The following is a 23,211-nucleotide window of genomic DNA, read 5'->3' on the forward strand; positions in this document are numbered from 1 at the left end:
ATCATATAAGTAAAGTATGTTATTCTCAGTGAGTTTTTATGCCGTATTTACCTAAAAGAACTTTTGATGTGACTTTCACACTCTTGCAAGCTTGCGCTTAACCACTTCCCGACCGGCCGTTGTATAACGGCCTCCCCGCACCCTGCTTGTGCGCGCTCCCTGGGAGCGCGCAGCACCGCGATCCGGTGCCCGCAGTGTCCTCCGGACACAGTGAAACACCGATCGTCGGACGGGACCTCTGTACGAGGTCCCGATCATGTGATCACTGATTGGCCAATCAGTGATCACATGCAAAGTAGTAAGCAAGATGTCACTTCTGACATCATTGCTTACTATGTGTGAAATCTGTGAATGATCACAGAGGTCACATGGTACAAGGCTATTCACAAAAGCCTTGTACCATGTGACAAGCTGTGACCAATCACAGCTCACTCAGTTCTTCTCAATGAGTGCAAGAATGCACACAGAGAGAAAGAGAAAGGATTGCTTTTACACCCTATATGGGTGTAAAAGCAATCAGCGTAAAAAAAAAAAAAAAAATTCTTCATCACCCCTCACAAGTAGTGCAGTGTCACCATGGTGACACTGTACTGCTAGGGTGACAGTATGTAAAAAATAAAAAATAATAATATAAAAAAATAAAATAAAAATGTAAATAAAAATGTTTAAAAATTATAATTTTTGCTTATAAACTAATTTGGATTTTTTTTTTTTTACTAAAAAGATAACGGAATAAATTTTGGCTAAGATTTATGATGAAATATTATTTATTTGCAAAATTTTATAAAAAAACACTTTTTTTCAAAATTTTTGGACATTTCATTTACATAGCAAAAAAAATACAAATCCCAGTGGTGAATAAATACCACCAAAATAAAGCTTTATCTATCTCAAAAAAATGGTAAAAAATTAATTTGGGTACAGTGTTGCATGACCGCGCAATTGTCATTCAAAGTGTGATAGCGCTAAAAGCTGAAAATTGCCCTGGTCAGGAAGGGGGTAAAAGTGTCCGGTCTGGAAGTGGTTAATGTTATAGCATTAAAAGAGAAGTATGTTTTTTGTTTTTTTTTTCAGAAATCATACTTACCTAGGTGGATACAGCATCAGTCCAATGCTGCATCTGTCCCTGGTGGCTCTAAGACTGAGAACTGAGTGATCGCTCAGTGAGCGGAGAGCTGGTGACTGTCAGTCACTACTGTCTGCTCTGCCCCAACCCCACCACCTACTCCCCCTTACACTCACTAGAGGGCTGGGTTGTGAAGGGGGCAGGAGCGGCTGGCTTAGGCTCTCAGCAGATCGTTACGAGGCTGAGCCGGTTACCAGTCCAAGCTCCTGGGTGGATCTCGACTTTAATGTTGGGATCTTTACCCAGCCTGGACTGGCTGAGTGACGTCAGCCCACAGAATGCTTTAGCCCGCAGTTGGCTGAAAACGGACCACAGGAGTGCAAAACAAACTGCACTCCTGTGATCAATAGGAGAAGTATAGCAAACCAAGCTTTGGCTGTACTTCTCTTTTAATATAGATATTTGTTTATCAGTCTCTAGAGGGAGCTCTCTTGAGTTCAGTACAATTACTCACACAACTGCTGAAATCAGCCACATAGGCAGTACATTGTTTTCGGCGGGTTGATTTATTAAAGGCAAATAAAGTAGGCTGTGCACTTTGGAAGTGCAGTTGCTCTAGAGCACGGGTCTCCAAACATTCTAAACAAAGGGCCAGTTTACTGTTCTTCAGTCTTTAGGGTGGCTGGAGTGGCCAGTGGGAATGAAAAAATGCCCCAGTTTCAGCAGGAGTAAACAATGTCTCGGGCTTGGAGAAGGAATAGTGCTTCCTGATTGATATTAGTGGGAGGAATAGTGCCCCATGATTGGTATCTCTGGGAGCAATAGGACCTAATTGTTTATATTAGTGGAAGGGAAAATGCCTCATTGCTGGTGTCAGTGAGAGATATGGTTCCCCACTGTTAATGTCATTGCAAGGAATGGTGCCTCCTTGTTGGTATTAATGGGAGGAATAGTGCCCCAAGAGCCGGAAAAAGGCAAGCAAAGGCTGCATTCGTCCCACGGATCGCAGTTTGGAGACCCCTGCTCTAGAGCTTAGTAAGTAAGCAAAAACTCTGCTGACTTCAATCATTCAATCATGTGCCCGCAAAAATGCTGTTTTTTTTATCTTCCTTGCACCTGATTGGGTGTTGTTTGTAAAGTGAAGCTTTACCTCATTTACTAAGCTCTGGAGCAACTGCATTTGCAAAGTGCACAGTCAATTTGCCTTTAGTAAATTAACCCCAATGTCTTGTACTTTGAAAAGGAACAGGAGGCAGAGGCTAAGTATGTCATGAGAAAAGATGGCTACCCCATGTACTGCACATATATCATAAAGTATACAGAAACACATAAAAAAAGATAATTTCCACCACTCTGAAAAATAGACACTGCTGAGACAATACATTCTTAACCACCTTCCGCCCGCCCTATAGTAAAATGATGCGCGCAAGGTGGTTCTCTTGTTCTGATAGGACGTCATATAACGTCCTACCAGACTCCCTGCGCATGCGCGGCTCAGGGAGCGTGCAGCATGGCGATTGCCGGTGTGCTGTGTCCCTCACACACAGCGGATCACGGAAAGAGCCGAAGATTTCGGCTTGTTCATGTGATCAGCTGTGTCCAATCACAGCTGATCACATGTAAACAGGGAAATGCCGGTTATCGGCATTTCTCTCCTCTCGAGCTGTCATGCTGACAGTGTCGCCTATCAGTGCGCATCAGTGCCAGTCAGTGCCGCCTAACAGTGCCAGTCAGTGCCGCCTATCAGTGCCATATATTAGTGTCATGTATCAGTGCTGCCTTTCAGTGCCCATCAGTGATACCTGTCAATGCCCATCAGTGCAACCTACCAGTGCCTCCTCATCAGTGCCACCTATCAGTGTCCATCAGTGCAGCCTATCAGTGCCCATCACTGCAGCCTCAGTAGCGCACATCAGTGAAGGAGAAAAATCACTTATTTACAAAATTGTATAACAAAAACTAAGAAACTTTTTTTTTCAGTGGTTTTTGGTGTGTTTAAGAAAAAATAAAAAATCCCAGAGGTGATTAAATACTACCAAAAGAAAGCTCTATCTGTCTCAAAAAAATTATAAAAATTTGTGACAGCGCTGAAAGCTGGAAATTGGCCTGGGCAGGAAGGGGGTATAAGTGCCCTGTAGGCTAGTGGTTAAAGTGCAAGCCCACCTTATTACATCTTCTGTCTCTGTTTTTTTCCCTCAGTTATATCAAATGTCCTTTTTGCATAAAAATGTTGAATTTTGCTGTGTCTCCCTGGCCCTGCCCCTGTTTTCCCATCTTATTGACTGCTGCCGGTGATCTGTACGTTTTTGGGCTTCCAACAAAATGGTCACTGTAATCAACCTGGCAGTCATCCCCAAATGCAGCTCATGGCAGCCTTAGGAGACAAGTCTGTATCCCACCAAGAAAATAATTGATACTTCCATGTATGACCAATATTGGCTCTGCTTTGTATACTGTCCTGTTCTCTGTGTTTACATCTGGAGTGCAGCATATAAATTGTCATCTTTAACGGCAGAGTGGACCTGGCAGAGGCCTCAGAGGGGTTGGGGGGAGCTCACGTTGTTGTGTTTAATTAGCACATCTGACACAGAAGACTGCACTCCCCATGCACTTGTAGTTGCTTCAAGATGTGTCAAGTGCCGGCCACCTGCAGCCGCCGCGTCCTGCTATTCTGCTGTTTGACCTGCTGGGTGAAGTGCCAGAGGCCTCATCTGGCTGCAGGTTTGGCCCCATGACCTGCTGACCTGCAAATGTGGTCTTTCCTCAGAGTTCTGAGAGATCTCCCAGCTTCTGCCCTCTGGATATTAAGGGAAGGGGTGGATTATCAGGGAGCAAACACCAGTTAAGACTCACATTTCATTTACATCTGCACGGTTTGTGCAATTTATTAACATGTGATGGTCAGTGTATTACTGTTCCTATATATCCTTGGGGATGACAGGACAATGAAAGTGGACCATCATGAACATGGAAATGTTTGTTCTGTCACTAATCCTTATTTTGTGTAAACATTTTTCTATAAGAATCTGCACCATGCATTCTGTTTTAGGCATTTAACAAAATTTAGATAATCCAACACTAGAGATTATCAAGATTCAAGATTAATTTGCCATACAATCTACAGAGTTACTACCATAAAATCTCTGCAGTAGCTCTGTATATTCTCTATTGTATCTCTGGGCTCTCCACCATAATCTATCTATATGGGCATTTGCTATGGAATATTTGGTAACTTCTCCCTAGAATCTCAATGCTCGCCTTTGCAGACTCTCTGGGCTCTCCTCTATATATAATTTTGGCTGTCCTCCTTAGACTCTCTGTGCTAACCTCCATAGACTTCCTAGGTTTTCCTCCATTGAAAAATTAAGATATCTCTATATAACCATTTTCCGTAGAATCTTTGGGCTCTTTTCCATAGAATATCTGGTATTTCTTTATGCATACAGTCTCATAATATATAATTTTTGGGATCTTCTCCATAAAGCCACATTCCATAGACCAGCCTTTTTCAACCAGGGTGCTTTCAGGGTTCTTCAGGTGTACCTAAATATTGCCCAAAAATTGTCAACAAGACAGCAAGTGGATCAGACCCGTCTTTTTGTTACACAAAGCCACAGGTTTTTATTGTGCACCAATACAACCTTGGGCATCACACAGGCCAGCTGCTGGCATCCTAACTGATTTTGTCATTGGTCGATAAGGAGGACTGGGGTCACGTTAGTAGAGTGAAGGAGAGAAACTAAGGGGAAAGAGAAATGTTGGAATACTAGCCAGTACCAGTGTGCAAAGATGTATTTGCTTTGTAAGAATAAATCACCTCTAATATTGGGTATTCTATATGTGTGTATACTGCTGCGATGTGTAAAAATCTTCGTTTAGTTTTTTTTTACAGTTTAGAATGGGGTGCCTCAAGATGCACAGAATTTTAAAGGGTGCCTTGACTGAAAAAAGGTTGAGAAACTCTATCATAGACAGTGAGATTTTCTCCAAAAAATATCTAGGTTCTCTCACTTATATTACTCTTGGTGGGTTACACCAGCCTGTGATGTCCTCTGTGTAGCAGCTGTCAGTGAAGTCATATTTATAGGTCTGTACATAAGAAAGATCTTATTGTTCTGTTGTCGTTTGATTGCATCAATGCAAATTTCCTCAGTGGGGCTCTGCTCGGTGTAACACAGTGATAGTCATGTAATCATGGGGGTGCTGTTACCTCATTCTGCTGCTCAAACAGATACTGAGGTTTTCCATATGGATCCACATAGATCCATTATTGTTGGGCTAGAGGAAGTCTTATCCTTGTGAGGTTCCCACTGCGTCCTCAGTGTAATTACATCACCTTCATTATGATTGTCACTGCAGGGGGCAGTAACCAATATGGCTACCATACACCACGTGTAGCACAGTCAGTGGATTCACAGCGCATGTTCAGGCAGAGCTAATATTGTCACATAACACGTACGGGAGAATATCAGTAATTATCAGCTGGCGTCCTTTAACTGGAAGCTCAATAGGTGAGAATGTGAGTACACAGAGGGAGAGAAAAAGACCCTATAATAGCGAGATACACAAAGATGCGAGCCATGGTGGGGGAGCTTTTAAATGGTGGTTTGCGATGGAATAATGGGGGGTCCCCTGTCCATTATCATTATTGCAATTATATTTATTGTACTAATCAGAAACAATGGCAGTCATTGATATATTGTTATTACAATTTATATTTTATATATGTCCACAGAAGTGACCCAGCAATGACTGTCAATAAGGCTCCCACTGTTACTCCTCCTAACACCACAAGACCCTTCATACAATGGAAGTCACAATGGGGTTTATTTACTAAAGCTGGAGAGTCCAAAATCAGACTCACTTCTGCATAGAAACCAATCAGCTTCCAGGTTTCATTGCCAAAGCTTCATTGAACAAGCTGAGGTTAGAAGCTGATTGGTTTCTATGCCGAAGGGAGTCTGATTTTGGACTCTCCAGCTTTAGTAAATAAACCCCAATATGTCACTTATAAACTATATGGGCAAATGTTTGCAAACACCTGACCATCACGCCTATATGTGTTTGTAGGATATCCTATCCCAAACCAAGGCCGTTAAAATGGAGTTGACCCTTATCTGTGGCCAAAAGCCTACACTCTTCTGGGTAGGATTTCAACAGAATTTTGGAGTGTTCCTGTGGGAATTTGTGCTTTGGTTCTGATAATGGATGAGAAGACATGGCTAGCAGTCGGCATTCCAGTTCATCCCAAAGGCCAGACTACTGGAGCTCCTCCACATCAACCTTGTCTTTATGGAGTTGGCTTTGTTAATGCGCACAGTCATGATGGAACAGAAAAGGACCTTCCCCAAACTGTTACCACAACAATACTCTTCACCGGAGACACCTGAACTTATTAATTTGGAGGCTGTCCACATACATTTGGCCGTATAGCCTAAGAACTGTGCCCCACCTTCTTGTTGTGACATTGCTATGTCATAGGGTTATTCATCTGGTGGGAAGGTTCTCTTTCTTCCCAACAAACAGCCGGTGATGCTGCAGAATTTACTGCTGAAAATTAATTTGGCTGTGATAAAAATTAATATGATTTTGGCCCAGTAATTGTGATAACTGGCTGCACTTTACTGTCTTTCCAAGTAAGTTTCATCTCTGGTTACTTTAAGTAGTTATAAAGCTACTCCAGGTTCAGTATTTTTTGGCGTATAAGACTACTTTTTATACTTAAAAATATACCCCAAAAATTGGGGGTCGTCTTATACGCGGGGTATAAAATGTGAGCCTTGAGATTGTTTGGGTCAAGCTGGCTGGATGTGTGGTAATACTGTACATACAGTATACCGTGCTGAGCCAAGCTGACTCAAAACAAATGTCCCTATGACAGATTAATCTGTCAGCCCGCTGGATGTGTGGTATATGCAGTATACTGCGCTGAGCCAAGCGGTTTCAAAACGTACCAGTACGTCCCTACTGTAATCAGCCCGCTGGATGCGTGTATGTATGGTAGCTGCGGCTACATACAGTATACACTGGGCCAATCACGGATTTTGAAGGATTTCAAGTACCGGTAAGTCACAACCATTTTAAATGGTGTTGCCTCGGAAGGGGGGTAGTCTTATACGGCGAGTATAGCCCAAAACCTATGTTTTAACTGGAACATTAGGGGGTCGTCTTATACACCCAGTCGCCTTATATGCCGGAAAATACGGTACTTGTTCCGCTCATCATAACATACAGTGCATCCAGAAAGTATTCACAGCGTTTACCTTTTGCCACATTTTGTTATGTTACAGCCTTATTGCAAAATGGATTAAATTCATTTTTTCCCTCAACATTCTACAAAGAAAATCTTTGCAATTTATTAAAAATAAAAACGAAAAAAAAAACACATGTACGTAAGTATTTACAGCCTTTACTCAATACTTTGTTGAAGCCCCTTTAGCACCAATTACAGCCTCAAGTTGTTTTTGAGTATGATGCTAAAAGCTTGGCACACCTATTTTTGGACAATTTCTACCATTCTTCTTTGCAGTACCTCTCAAGCTCCATCAGGTTGGATGGGGAGCGTCAGTGCACAGCCATTTTCAGATCTCTCCAGAGATGTTCAATCAGGTTCTAGTATGGGCTCTGGCTAGGCCACTCCAGGACATTCACAGAGTTGGCCTATAGCCACTCCTTTGTTATGTGGGCTGTGTGCTTAGGGTAGTTGTCCTGTTGAAAGATGAACCGTTGCCCCAGTCTAAGGTCCAGAGCGCTGTGAAACAGGTTTTCATCAATGATGTCTCTGTACATTATTGCATTCATCTTTCCTTCAATCCTGGCTAGTCTCCCAGTTCCTGCCACCGAAAAACATCCCCACAGCATGATGCTGCCACCACCATGCTTCACTGTAGGGATGGTATTGGCCTGGTGGTGAGCAGTGCCTGGCTTCCTCCAGACATGACGCTTGGCATTCAGGCCAAAGAGTTCAATCTTTGTTTCATCAGACCAGAGAGTTTTGTTTCTCATGGTCTGAGAATCCCTCAGGTGCCTCTTGGCAAACTCCACACGGGCTGCCATTTGGCTTTTACTGAGGAGTGGCTTCCGTCTGGCCACTCTACCATACAGGCCTGATTGGTGGAGTGCTGCAGAGATGGCTGTTCTTTTGGAAGTTTCTCCTCTCTCCACAGAGAAACACTGGAGCTCTTTCAGAGTGACCATCGGGTGCTTGGTTACCTCCCTGGCTAAGGCCCTTCTCCCTTGATCGCTCATTTTAGCCAGGCAGCCCACGCTAGAAAGATTCCTGGTGGTTCCAAACTTCTTCTATTTACGGATGATGGCGGCCACTGTGCTCATTGGGATCTTCAGTGCCGCAGACATTTTTCGGTACCCTTCCCCAGATCTGTGCCTTGATAAAATCCTGTCTCGGAGGTCTAAGGACAATTCCTTGGACTTCGTGGCTTGGTTTGTGCTCTGACATGCACTGTTAACTGTGGGACCTTATATAAACAGGTTTATGCCTTTCCTAATCATGTCCAATCAACTGAATTTACCACAGATGGACTCCAATCAAGTTGTGGAAACATCTCAAGGATGATCAGTGGGAACAGGATGCACCAGAACTAAAATTTGAGTGTCATGGCAAAGGCTGTGAATACTTGTGTACATGTGGAGTTTTTTTTCGGTTTTTTATTTTTAATAAATTGCAGATATTTCAAAATGAACTTCTTTCATGTTGTCATTATGGGGTATTGTTTGTAGAATGTTGAGGGAAAAAATTAATTTAATCCATTTTGGAATAAGGCTGTAACATAACAAAATGTGGCAAACGTTAAGCGCTGTGAATATTTTCTGGATCTGCATGGAGGTGAAATTACTACTTTATAAATACATTATGCTTTGGAGATTATCAGTAATTCTAGTATGGATTATAATGCTAATATTGCTAATAATGTAGATTATCAACAAAAATATTGTTGATAATCTCCACCACCCTGTGTCTGGTACAAGTCTTAGAGAGGAAAGTAGAGATTTTCCTAAGAAGCCTCCATCATATCTATGTGTTCATATGCCTATTTTGTCTTTTCTAAGGCAGGTGGGAGGGGGGGGGGGTGGACTTTGTTTGCACATAATGACCCATTCCAGCAGTCCTGGCTCTAGCCTGTCCTTCACACCTCACTTCTGGACAATCACTGTGATGGAAGAGCTTCTTAATGTATAACTAAAGGCACATTGTTTTTTTTAAATCTTGGATAGTGTAGAGAAGGGTTAGAACATATGTCAGGTTAGGGAGATTCATTCTCTCTGCTTGTCATGTTTACCATTATCACAGAAAGTGATAGTGAAAGAAAATCCCAAATTCTGGGTTGCTCCCAGAACAGTAACGGAGGAGAATCCTTCCAACAGGGACACTAATGGATAGATTTACTAAAACGGATGCACTCAGGATCTGGTGCAGCTGTGCATGGTAGCCAATCAGCTTCTAACTTTAGCTTGTTCAATTAAGCTTTGACAGTAAAACCTGAAGCTGATTGGTTTCTAGGCAGAGTTGCACCACATTTTGCACTCTCTCATTTTAGTAAATAACCCTCTAATAGTGGTGACCCTACAACCAGAGATTCCCTCACTTTGTAGGGACTTCCTCTTACTTATTGTTTTGGCTATGGAACAGGAAGTGAAAGGGAATCTCCCTAATGCGACACATATGGCAAAACATGACAGTGGTCATAAACCTCCCTTACTTTATCCAAGATAAAGTATAATTTTTATCCTTTAATTCTACTTCAAGTTTGTCAAAGGATTTGTAATATTACCCATCCACTTTGTGATTTGTGTCCTTCTGCCAGACAGCACAGCCCGGAGGGTGACCCCACTTTCTCTTTTAGAGTTAAAGAATACCATTGGGTAACCAGCTAATTGGAAAATAAAGGATCAGATCACACCAATAACTTATCAGCTCTGTATATTCCAAAATGTTTAAACTGGGCTTCCTTAGTGCAGAGTTCTATGACCGGTGGAAATCATCTCTTCAAAAATGTCAGCTTTATAAGCAGCGCTGCTCCACACTAACTTCCAGCTTCTCCACGAGGCTCCCACATGGTTCTTAATTCGCTGAACACGTGACCACAAATAAGTGAGTGAGAGTGGCCTCTGTGGTGTATCCCCTTTACACTGACTCCTCAACTCTTTGGTTTACCTGGTTCTGACCCACCAAAATATAGTAAGAGAAGGGATTCTGCTTGTGGAGTATTTCTTGCAAGTTCATTAGATTTGTTAAGGCATCAACATGTCAAACTATAAAATGACAACAAACAAGTCAGTTTCAGCTCTGTCCAAAACATTATTCCTAATTGACTTTTTCATCAGGTGGAGCTGAAAGGCTGAATGTGTTTCGGAATGTACAAAATTAAACTGGCTATCAATATTTATGAGAAATAACACCATAGATTGTGGACTCGCTTGAGTATTAGTTTGCCTTTGGGGATCAGGAAGCATTTTTTTTCTCAGTTGTACTAGATTAGAATTCCATTTTATATGTGTTTTCTGCCTTCTTCTGGATCAACTGCGGGTCTATGGGTCTGAGGATGCAAGTTTTTTAATGTTTTGTCTTTAGGTTGAACCCAATTTGTCTCTTTTTAGCCTTTATAACTATGAAGCTCATGGAGTTAGATTTAGGAAATTATGCAAATATCATTATCACAGCTTGATAAAATAAAGAAAAATATCTGGCCAAGAATTATCCATGGAACAAACTTGCTGTGTGCCGCTTACATTTTATTTCATTTGTGGTGGAGGAAATAAATGTGTTTCCTGATATATTTTTCTCCAGGCCAGAAGACCTCAATCACTGTTGGTGTTGCTGTGCTATGCTGTGTCTCTGGCTGAGTTTCTGTGTTGTTTCGGCCGGTAAACGGCTACCCTCCCCTCGGGACCTTTCCTGCCTCATTAGAGTGGCCTGCAGGACAAAGGAGATGAGTGAGCCCAAGTCATGTGGCTGCAGGTGCTGTCTTCCTCAAGGCTCTCTTCTCTGTCCAGACACTTTTATCTTCCTCCACCCCTGGACTCTGACCCCTCCTGACTTGTTTGGGTTGAAATGAATGTTCAAAGACCAATTTAAATGTTTAGCTGTTTCCCATAGACACATGAGACGCGGCTGATGACAACTTGATCTGTCACCGTCCAACTTTTCTTGGATTGTAAACTGCAAATGGCAACACGTTTTCTGCCTGGGGACAATCACATTTCATAGCAAAAGTCTTGTTTACAGATGAAATAACAATTATTGGATGACTATCCTGCAGACTCTACAGCTGCTTTTTTATCAATTTTCTGATAGAAAATATATAAATAATTGTGTTCATTACATAATTACTCTACACATTGTATATAATTATGTGCATATTAACTACTATATAAATGCCGTACCAGTCGTCATATATATCATTTGTATAAAGTTCTCACTTAAAGCCCAACTCCAAGCAGAAGAAAATGATCCCTTGCAGTGGGGTTGCACTAGGAGAGAGGAGAAACAGGTTTACTTACCTGATCCTCCTCTCTTCCGGCAGATGGTGCTCCCTTACAATCTGGTGATGGAATGTCCCTCAACATCCTTACATCTTTTGCAGGGCTATGGACCCTATTCTCAAGATCCTAAAACACAGGGATACAGAATCTGTGGGGACTGGTGGAATATCGGTTAAGTATATTCCCTTTTATTGTTCCCTAGACATATATAAACAATTAACCCTTGCAGCTGCGGGCATAGCTCCACTGCATGGGATAACTTTTTATTTGCCCAAAGTTGGGCTTAAAAAATACTTCCTTACAAATCAGTAGGTAAGTCTAGTTTTGTAAATACGTTGCAAATTTTCTCACTGCCAGTAACAACCCTTGCTGCTGCAGGCTGACAACGCTTAGACACTGCTTTGCGATTAGCAGCTGTATTGTCAGCGTGTGGTGTGCAATCCATTAGATGGCTGTTGGACTGCTTATCTCATAGACTTGAAAGACAGGCCAGAGGCATCTATAGGAGTGCACATGGAAACCTGACAATGTTGCTGCTAATAGCGTAATAGCGAGAAAGTGGCTTAGCTTTGTCAGCCTAAAAAAGAATTGCCGTTACTGGCAGGATCTCCAGGTGAGAACATTTCCAGCATATTCACAAAACATGGTTTGATTAAAGCTGAATTCTGGGATGATTATATATTGTCTAAATACAAGATGCCTGTGTTTTGTTTAATGAATCTTTGTGTGCTTTGTGTATTTTTTCCTTATGCAGGAACTTCCTGTAATAAAGATTGGTCACTGCTTTTCTTGTGCATGGTGGCTGGTCTTGTCTACACCCCTTCCTATAGTTTTCTGCAGCTTGTAGTGGGTGGGGCCTGCTGTGTCTTTCCCACAGCTCTGCTCTCTGCACAGGCTATGTACAGCACAGTGATGACGTTACTGCTACTTTTACATGGTAATATCTAGATTTGCAAAGGCATTTGGTGCACACATAATGGATTTTATATTCATTCAGGTTATTGAGAAATATATTTAAATAATAGTTTTTGTTCCTGGTTTTCAGTTTTAGTTTAAGCTGTATACAGAGATGATGCCAAAAATATTGAAAGTAGATTTAGGGGTTTACATAAACTTTCCTTTTTAAACATATTATACAGTTAACCTAAATGGGTTAGTTTATATAAGTACCGTATTTTTCGCTCCATAAGACGCACCTGACCATAAGACGCACCTAGGTTTTAGAGGCAAAAAACAAGAAAAAAAAATATTCTGAACCAATGGACTGCAGACATAGTACAGGGCATGACCAGAGACTGCGGACACAGTACAGGGGATGACCAGAGACTGCGGACACAGTACAGGGATGACCAGAGACTGCGGACACAGTACAGGGGATAACCAGAGACTGCGGACACAGTACAGGAGATGACCAGAGACTGCGGACACAGTACAGGAGATGACCAGAGACTGCGGACACAGTACAGGAGATGACCAGAGACTACGGACACAGTACAGGAGATGACCAGAGACTGCGGACACAGTACAGGAGATGACCAGAGACTGCGGACATAGTATAGGAGATGACCAGAGACTGCGGACACAGTACAGGGATGGTCAGAGACTTCAGACAAACTAGAGGAGACAGTCAGAGACTGCGGACATAGTACAGGAGATGACCAGAGACTGCGGACACAGTACAGGAGATGACCAGAGACTACGGACACAGTACAGGAGATGACCAGAGACTGCGGACATAGTATAGGAGATGACCAGAGACTGCGGACACAGTACAGAGATGGTCAGAGACTTCAGACAAACTAGAGGAGACAGTCAGAGACTGCGGACATAGTACAGGAGATGACCAGAGACTGCGGATACAGTACAGGAGATGACCAGAGACTGCGGACACAGTACAGGAGAAGATCAGAGACTGCGGACACAGTACAGGAGATGACCAGAGACTGCGGACATAGTACAGGGAAAATACCAGGGACACAGTACAGATGACCAGAGACTGCAGACAGTGCAGGGAAGGACCAGAGACTGCAGACAGTGCAGGGAATGACCAGAGACTGCAGACAGTGCAGGGAATAACCAGAGACTGCAGACAGTGCAGGGAATGACCAGAGACTGCTGACCTTTGGAGAGGGAGGGGGAGCGGGTACCTGAATTTGACAGGTACCCGCTCCCACTTCCGCAGAGTTGTCCTTCCTTCTTCTTCCCGCGCCGGCTTCTGTGACAGCCGGGTGCCCACTGCGCATGCACGAGAAGCGCTGCGCTTTGTGAATGGCCCGGCGCCTTCTGGGACCTGTTATGTGTCCCAGAAGACACCGGACCATTCACAAAGCGCGGCGCATGCGCAGTGGGCACCCGGCTTTCACAGAAGCCAGCGCGGGAAGACTGTGCAGCGCTGGAGCGAGGAACAGGTAAGGCCCTACAGGAGAGAACAGCTGAGCGGCTGGCCCAGTATTCTGACATGGTGGCGGCAGAAATACTGGACCGGCCGCTTTATATTCGCTCCATAAGACGCACTGACATTTTCCCCCCTTTTTTGGGGGAAAAAAGTGCGTCTTATGGAGCGAAAAATACGATAACTACATCTAATTAGTACATAATTCCATATACCATTCTATCACCTAAGAAGGCATATTTATAAAGCGGTGAATGTGACTTTCATCAAATACCGTATTTTTCGCTCCATAAGACGCACTTTTTTCCCCCCAAACAAGGGGGGAAAATGTCAGTGCGTCTTATGGAGCGAATATAAAGCGGCCGGTCCGGTATTTTTGCGGCCACCATGTCAGAATACCGGGCCGGCCGCTCAGCTGTTGTCTCCTGCAAGGCTTTACCTATTCCTCGCTCCAGCGCTGCACAGTCTTCCCGCGCTGGCTTCTGTGACAGCCAGGTGCCCACTGCGCATGTGCTGCGCTTTGTGAATGATCCGGTGTCTTCTGGGACACATGAAAGGTTCCAGAAGGCACCGGGCCATTCACAAAGCGCAGCGCTTCTCGCACCCGGCTGTCACAGAAGCCGGCCCGGGAAGAAGAGGGAAGGACAACTCCGCAGAAGTGGGAGTGGGTACCTGTCAAATTCAGGTACCCGCTCCCCCTCCCTCCCCAAAGGTCAGCAGTCTCTGGTCATTCCCTTCACTGTCTGCAGTCTCTGGTCATTCACTGCACTGTCTGCAGTCTCTGGTCATTCCCTGCACTGTCTGCAGTCTCTGGTCATTCCCTGCAGTCTCTGGTCATTCCCTGCACTGTCCGCAGTCTCTGGTCATCTCCTGCACTGTGTCCGCAGTCTCTGGTCATCTCCTGTACTGTGTCCGCAGTCTCTGGTCATCTCCTGCACTGTGTCCACAGTCTCTGGTCATCTCCTGTACTGTCCGCAGTCTCTGGTCATCTCCTGTACTATGTCTGCAGTCTCTGGTCATCTCCTGTACTGTGTCCGCAGTCTCTGGTCATCTCCTGTACTGTGTACGCAGTCTCTGGTCATCTCCTGTACTGTGTCCGCAGTCTCTGGTCATCTCCTGTACTGTGTCCGCAGTCTCTGGTCATCTCCTGTACTGTGTCCGCAGTCTCTGGTCATCCCCTGTACTGTGTCTGCAGTCCATTGGTTCAGAATATTTTTTTTTCTTGTTTTTCACCTCTAAAACCTAGGTGCGTCTTATGGTCAGGTGCGTCTTATGGGGCGAAAAATACGGTATTCACTGGCAGTGAATCAATCACTGTCATTTAAAACACATGCACCCTGAAGAATCACCTGGAGTAAATGGTAGGCTCACGGCTTTATAAATATGCTCCTAGTTTATTTTTATTATTTAGGGAAAGTTTATGTAGATAACCTAAGAACAATTTCCCCATATATCAGTATACATTGGTGTTGGAATATTTCTGGAGACAATTCCTGATCTTTGTGTCAATGTTAGATAGCTGTAGAGGTGACATTCACATCTCTGTGATGTTTCACGCATGATTTACCTTTGTTACCATGCTCCTTTCTGGAAGGAGCATCTTTATGGGCACTGCACCAAAGTGCATCATGCAGGGTTTTTTTTTATGCACCTAACGAAAAAAAGGTGTAAATTAATGTGAGGTTTCATTAAAACTCTGTTACATTTTGGGGTATGAACTGTGGACATGAAATCCGTATTAATCCCAAAATCTAACATTTATTATATTGCAGTTTACCAATGCTTAGATGGGACGGCTGTATTAGTTTTCTTTTATAGGCTTTCTTTCGGCTATTTCTATCTGGTGATTCAGTCAGTAAATCTGCTGTTTTTCAAAAGAACAAGCTCTCCAGCAGAATGTATCAGTTACAGAGACAAGACAAACCATTTACCACTGGCAGGTGTGCTTACAATGATCATCTGTCATTTATTCATGAATATTATATTATAGACTGTATATGTACCTTAACCCTAATAAACAATATAGAAAAAGAAAAAAAGGAACATAATGGGACTTTACTGGTACAGTATCGGACAGATTCGTATTCATAAGTATACATATTTATGTGAAATACATCTTACAATGACATCATTTAAAACCAATACATGGCTGACCAGCCCAAATAGTAACAGCATTGTCTTCTATAACAGTTTATCTTCCAAAGGTCGACGTGTTTCACTTCTTCAGGACCCAAAAGTTGGAGGTAAAGAGATCAAATGCCTTAGCTAAGAAAACATTCATATAGAGCACATGTGAATCATTAATCATACAATATAAATTTCACAAAAATCATAAGCCTTAAAAAATAAAACTGTTCTCCACAAACTCACATATCGACATAGACGGTGATGTGGGGCAGCAGCACCCACACAGGAAGTCAACAAAACGGTCTCGAGTGAGCATCCGTATTCAATGCCCCTCCCAATGTCCCAAGTCAAATGGTATCCTATTCCAAAGAACAAAGAGAGACAATCCCAATGAAGGGGGAGATAAAAAAGGGGGAGAGAGATGGTGAACCCAACACTTAAGCAGCAATAAGTCACTTAATCAGGAGACAAGTAACGGCTATGTTCATAAGACGATTGATCCATTCAGGGTATATTTCCTGTATGCGTTCATAGATATGGTCTAAATATAACAATGCATAAAAATCCATATGGAATTATTCATTTCTTAGGGACTTCCAAAAATCTGGCACACCATTCCCAAACACCTACCTAATGCTCCTACCAATAAGGCAAGAGAAGGTGCATGGAAGGTCCAATGCCCAGTCTCAATGTTCCGTAATATGAGCCTGCTCCTTTACGTGACCACATATATTTACTTATGTAAATCCTCTATCCAACAAGGAAAAAAAAATACTGTAACTGGTTATAAAGTGTCAGCTGGAGTTTGGCTTTAATGTGCTAGTGTATTTAAATCTGCTAGTACATCTAGCATGCATGTTGCTGTCCAAAGATGCTCCTTCATCCAATGTGGGGACACTCTAATACAGGAGGTGTGTTATTGGCCAGATCACCAGGTGAAAAGAGAGGGACAAAATTCTTAGCCCTGGTTCACACAATGTAGGCTGGTTGCGGATGCGGGAATCGCATCTGTTCCCACAACCACCTGCAGCCGAATCGTGCTGCTCTTACGAGACGCGCAGGGCTGCCATTCAGCCCACAGCGTGTTTGCGGGTGCAGGAACCACAGGGAAATCGCATGGTCAAATAGATCATGCAGTTTCCCTGCAGCTGCGTTTTTAAAGCAGTGCATGCACCTTTTTTGTTCGGGAAATGCAGGGAACAGCAGGCTATTAAAATTAATGGGCTGCCATGCCCAAGCAAACAAGCCTAAAAAAAAAAATCTAATGCAGCCACCGCATTTAATGATTGCTAAGCTGCAATATATAAAATTTTTAGTTTTGGGTTTAATACCGCTTCAAGCTCTGGGATAGCATTTCATGCCATTTGATTTTCTTCTTCTTTTTTTTTTACCTGTATCCGGAATGGATATTCTACTGATAAGTATTATGGCCATGTCAGATGGGTGATTCATTTGCAGAGATTCACTTTTTTTAAGTGATTTCTCGCTAAGGAAATCATAGTTATTTTCTATGGGCTCACTGACTTTACAGTGATTTGTAGATCAAATTGAATTTGAGAAGCGTTTCATGTCAGTGACAAGCTCGCCAACGGCCATTGCTCTGCATTCAGTTTGTTAAATTAACTACCAATCTCTTAAAGAGGGAAGTTCCCCTTTAACACCTCCTTCCTTCCTCCTCTCCCACTTTTGGAGATTTTTATTTTTTTGGGGGGGGAGCAAGTACCTAGTTTTAACAGGTACCCACTCCCACTTGAGTGGAAGTCCCCCCCAACCTTCTCTGACAAGTCCCAGGAAGTTGCAGGACCATTCACACTCAGGGAAGCCAGCTGTGAGGTCACAGCCAGCTTTCCTTAGTAAACATGGTGGTGCCAGGGATCCAAAGAACAGCAAAGAACCAGCCCGGGTGAAGACGGCACTGGATCCCTGGACAGATAAGGTACCTTTTTTTTAAGGTACTAGTATTTGTAGCTGCTGACTGTTAATTTTTTGTTCAAAGCCTGAAGATCTTCTGTAGGAAGAGCCATTTTTATTGGAACAAACCAGCCTATGGATGTAGCACTAGTTTAACCTGTGACAACGACAAAATTCTTCTTAGCGACAATTCACCAGCGATTGTAGCAATTAAATCTCTAGCTACAAATCACTGTTAATCACTGGCATTAGTGATTTGTTACCACTACAAAATCACCCATCTGGCATGACCCTCAGGGTTTATGTTGATGAGTGTTATAGTCAAATGCTGCATTTTTTCATTTAAAAGCATGCCTGGGCGTTCAATTGACAATGCGCTGTTTGACAGGACAAATGCAGCCTTTAACACATGCATTGCCAGCAGTTCAGATGCACCTTATTCTTGCATCCACAGAAACACAGCACAAAGCTGATAAAATTCCTCTGGCCTGCCATTTGTACTGTTCAATTAAAGTCTATGGAATTTTGATGACCGACAGTTGACGCACAGTCAAAACACATCAAGCACAGAAAAACATCAGCCATGGACATGAGCCTTTAGAATTGTTGTTGTTGTTCTTACATTGAGGTTTATTTACTAAAGCTGGCGAATGCAAAATTAGGTGCGCTTTTACAAAGAAACCAATCAGCTTCCAAGTTTTATTACCAAAGCTTAACTGAACAAGCTGAAGTTAGAAAATGTTTGGCTACCATGCACAGGTGCACCAGATTCTAAGTGAACCAGTTTCAGTAACTCTCCCCCATCGTGTACGGAAGGGTCACCATGGTTGGTTGTGGTAAACGGTATAACGCCAAAATCCTGAGCGGATTACGAAAGAAGGAGGGTTTGTTTTTGTGTGGATCTGGTGGGATTAATTAGCACCAGTAGCCCTCATGATAATCCGTCCCGGCTTGTGTCTGTTTATACTGTGTTGTATCTCTTACAGCTCTTTCATTTATTTTATGTGCTTTTATCTTGGCAGGTCTTGTCCGCCACTGAGAGTCTAAATTCTGGACGCCGTCTGCTCAACAACACAGGTAGCAGCACATGTATGTAGGAATTATCTATGTATAATATATATATTGGCTGGACTGAGGCACCTGATTGCCCCCCCACCTCCCCGCAGCAGGTGTCAATCTTCAGCCGGGGAAATTCCCCCCTCACCTCAGGCCAGAATAATATTCAGCTCTGGAAAAGCTCTGGGGAGCCCATCAACTTTCCAAATTGCTCTGCTTGTGAGATATCAAAGCCGCGGCTTCAGCTGTGAAATTAAAACCAAAATAAACGGGCAGAGCCGAGCATGACAAGTGATGAATTAAACGCAGGTCCTCCGCACATTCTGTAACCGCCTGATAATGTAAACACAGCCACACTGATCGCTCTTTAGGCTCTTTATTAGGGCCGGGGGATGGGGGGCACTGCTCTCTAGACGTAGATTTTATAAATCAGATACAAGTTCTTTTCTTGCTTCTTGAGCACACTGGCTGCAGTAACCCATATCCATCTGTCCGATCTGACAGTATTTAGGGAACAACGACTGAGGTAACCAATAGCAACCTGTCTGATATTTGGTTGCTATGGGTTACATCACTTTATGCACCAACATACCTGCTGGCTGGTGAGAAAGCAGTTGTCAGAATGTTTGCAATTTCTGCAATTTTCACTTAGTAAGGCAAACCATAAACAATACAATTTTCTGTCCTTCCACCACTGGTTGAAGGAAAGAAAATTGCTTGATTCCCCCATCAACACAGTCAGTGGTGAGGGAGGATACCCTTCGGCAGCACTATTGTGTTCTGCCAGCTGGGAGCCTATCCAGCCAGAAGAACACAATGATCGCTGAAGGCGGATATACCCACACCGGCAGTGATTGCATGCAAAAAATCTGACAGGCTGGTTGTACTGAAATCAATAAATGGATCAACTTCAGTACAGCCAAGCCAGCCCATAGAGGGACTGAATCTCAACCGGTCCCCACTGAATGGGCTGAGATTTGATCCATGTATGGCCAGCTTAAACCTCATTTCACTGACAAAAACGATCACCCTGAATGGAGTAAAATAACACAAGTTCATAATATTATAGCATTTTTATCTACCACAGCCAATCAATAATGAGATGCAGAAAGGTGGTGAAATCTGTAATTACTTATAAATGGCAGTTTATAAAAAAATCTAAATCAAATGATTGTGCACTCCACTTCTCTGGGATGGGCCAGTATGAGTTCTCCAGCAGAAAATGAACTCTGAATTATGGTGAGTTTGAGAGTCCACTGTGCCAGGGCAAGAGGGGGGGGGGGGTTACAGATGTTAACTATTTCTGTGTTGTAGATCTCTCCTGTAACTGGCACCAGTGGCCCCTCTCAGCTCACATCTGGTGGGCTGGGGGTGGTAATGCCGATTCACCTGCCTTCTCCTCCTCAGCTCCTGGTGAAAATTCCAGGAAATGAGTAATCAGGTTGTACTTAACCCTTGACTTCTCAGCCCGGCTCTGAGGATCAGTGGAAAATGCCATTAATCCAGCACTTCAGTCATTCCCAGGGGAGTGCTCTGCATTGCCTTTGATTGTAGAGTGCTAGCTCTGTGGAGCAGAGACAGCCAAGCTTCTAGTGATAAGCACAGAACTGTATTGTATGTGATTGTAGAGTGCCAGCACAGACACAGACAGCCAGGTTTGTAGTGGCAAGCACAGAACAGTACTATAACTCTATCAACTCTATAGAGTGTCAGCTCTGTGAGCCAACAGCATCATCTTGGCTCCCTTTAATGACTATTACGTTTAAGCAACACAATAGTGTACTAGGGGCAGATCACTCAGAGTAGCCAATCAGATTACACCTCATAGGTGTTTGGCAGCCAGAACAATGAAAGTTGATGTGAGAGACTGCTGTCTGTTCCACCATGAACACACTCTAGCAGTGTTCCTCACAATGACTGTAGTATGTCTTCAGTGAATGAATCATGTGTGTCTTCTGGAGAAAGATCGTTTCTTAGTAAATAATGAGTATATGATTCTCCCTTTGTAGCTTGAAATGATTGTCAGCAAGGTGGACAATTTACTAAGCATTCTGACCGACACGAATCTCTTCCTCCAACTGTGAATGCCATTGGGCAGTGTGTTACCTTGCGTTGTGCTAGAGTAGCCCATTGAAAGTAAAATGGGATGTCCCACAAAATTGCGCATTATGTTAGAACGTTGAAGCGCCATTTAAAATGAATAGAACTGCAACACATGTAATGTACGTTGCGGTACCGTGCAAGCCTAAATAGGAACTTAATGATTCCAGCAGGTAAGAAAGTGGAAATCATTTCAGTTTGACTTTCAAGTGAACATTAGAATAATGTTTTAATGTGGCTGTAGAAATACACTGCAAGTCACGTGCATACAATATGTACACACAGTACATAAATATAAAATAAAATACAGTAAATACACTTTGTTATGATGTAATTATAGCTCTCTGCTTTGTCTGGATAATAGGTATACATTTAGTATATAGAAAGATAAAACATTAAAGAGACAAACCATTGGAGTGAATGTCACCCTATTGATCTTTCTGCTCTCATACGGTTGGTGTGTTTGCGTTTTCAGTTGATTTTATGGAAGTGCTGCTGGACATTTCATGAATAATCTCATCATAGAGTTTGTATTAGGAGATGCAGGTCAGCCCTGGCAGGGAGCGGACCTGCGGTGCGTTAGTGGTGGAGTTATTTGCTGTAGTCAGATGTTGGATTGAGCTGCATTCCCTGCAGACGGCGAACACTGATGGAGTGTGTGTGAGAAGACCTGACACACGAACAGGTCCTCGCCTAACATCGGCGCAAGGAGAGGATTCCCAGCTTTGGGTCTCCCCAGGGACAGACTTAACAATGCAGCCTCATCTTCCAGCGCACTCCATAACGCAGTCAGCGCACAGATTAAATAATGGCTATAATAAGGTGCATACTGCGCATCACTTCGCCAAATACAGATGCAGCACTCCAGGGAGGCGACTATACTGGCTGCCAGTCACTGTTCGTGTGCGAGAAGTGGAAGATAATTTGAAGATGGATAGAGCGGATTAGGAGTGTTTGATCAGTACCATCATATTGCTGTGTGCAGCATTCAAGGTCAGAGAGATCAAAGATCATATGCAGACACCTTGTCTCATTATATACATTACGGAATATCACACTGACCTCTGGTTGCAGGAACTGGATTTTGTCACTTAGTGATGCAATGCTGACTCCCAACTGAAGACTGAGGGGTTTATGGTAAAAAAAAAGATCGATTTAGGGTGGAGATGTGAACTGACAGCTTTTCCTATAACTCCAACTATGTCTGGCTCTCTCACTGACTGCTCCATTACTGCCAATGTACCATGTTAGCTAGACGTAAATATGAGAATAGTTTTACCCTTAATGGCTGCACACGATGAATCCTCTCCGAGAGCCAAGCCCTTCCATCGGCACATTTTTAATGGTTGTGAATGGAGCTACCACAACTTGCAAGGCATATAACAGCATTTCTCAACCTTTTTAGGACAGGGGAACCCTTGTAATAACTTTCAAGTTTAAGGAAACTGCAAATAATGACTAAATTTAAAGCTCATGGTATATTAGGATGAACAGTTAATTGAAATATAAGAATAAAGAATGTGATGTACTAGGCTTATTTGACACCCAAGACTGCTCTGTATGTTGGCCAATGTAGAGCCCCTTTTTTAGTAGTGATCACTGAAGAAAGGTCTCTTTACACTGCTGGTCAGTAGAGAAGGGACTCTATATTAGTGAGTATGCCCCTCTTACAGATAGCTAAAAAGATCATTGTTGTTACTTATCTGAGAGGCAGAAATTGTTTGCGCAAGGTACCCCTAACAACCCCTGGAGGTATCTTAGGTTTGCAGGGAACACAGCTTAAGAAAGGCTGTTTTACAACATTAAAAGGTGTCAGTACCATGTATCGGAATCCATACATAAAGAAGTATAAGTCAAGGAGAAAGTGCTAAAACAAGCTTTGTCTCTGGTGACCTTGGGGGTGGGGACATCCTTTACTTGGGGGCAGGGGCATTCTCCTATAGGTCACTGTGCTGTTGGATCAATATTATATTTAGGAGAGTCATCAGGTAGTTATTGAGTCACCCTGAAGGGTGTTCAAGGCACTAAAGGCCCACTATAGGGATACATCTTGCATGCT

At 43.1% G+C, this 23,211-nt stretch overlaps 1 protein-coding gene across 1 annotated transcript in view; it reads left to right on the forward strand.

Annotated features, from left to right (window-relative positions):
- The window catches only part of LOC149440306 (uncharacterized), a 142,565-nt gene that overhangs the window by 83,579 nt on the left and 35,775 nt on the right, over positions 1-23,211 (forward strand). The window contains exon 11 of the mRNA XM_089658798.1: positions 19,019-19,073. Coding sequence (XP_089514924.1) covers positions 19,019-19,073 — 55 coding nt within the window. The remainder of the gene's footprint in view (positions 1-19,018; positions 19,074-23,211) is intronic.

The sequence above is a fragment of the Staurois parvus genome, unplaced genomic scaffold (assembly GCF_062004578.1).
Source record: "Staurois parvus isolate SC_StPar_1 unplaced genomic scaffold, SC_StPar_1.0 ptg001095l, whole genome shotgun sequence".
Classification (NCBI taxonomy): Eukaryota; Metazoa; Chordata; class Amphibia; order Anura; family Ranidae; genus Staurois; species Staurois parvus.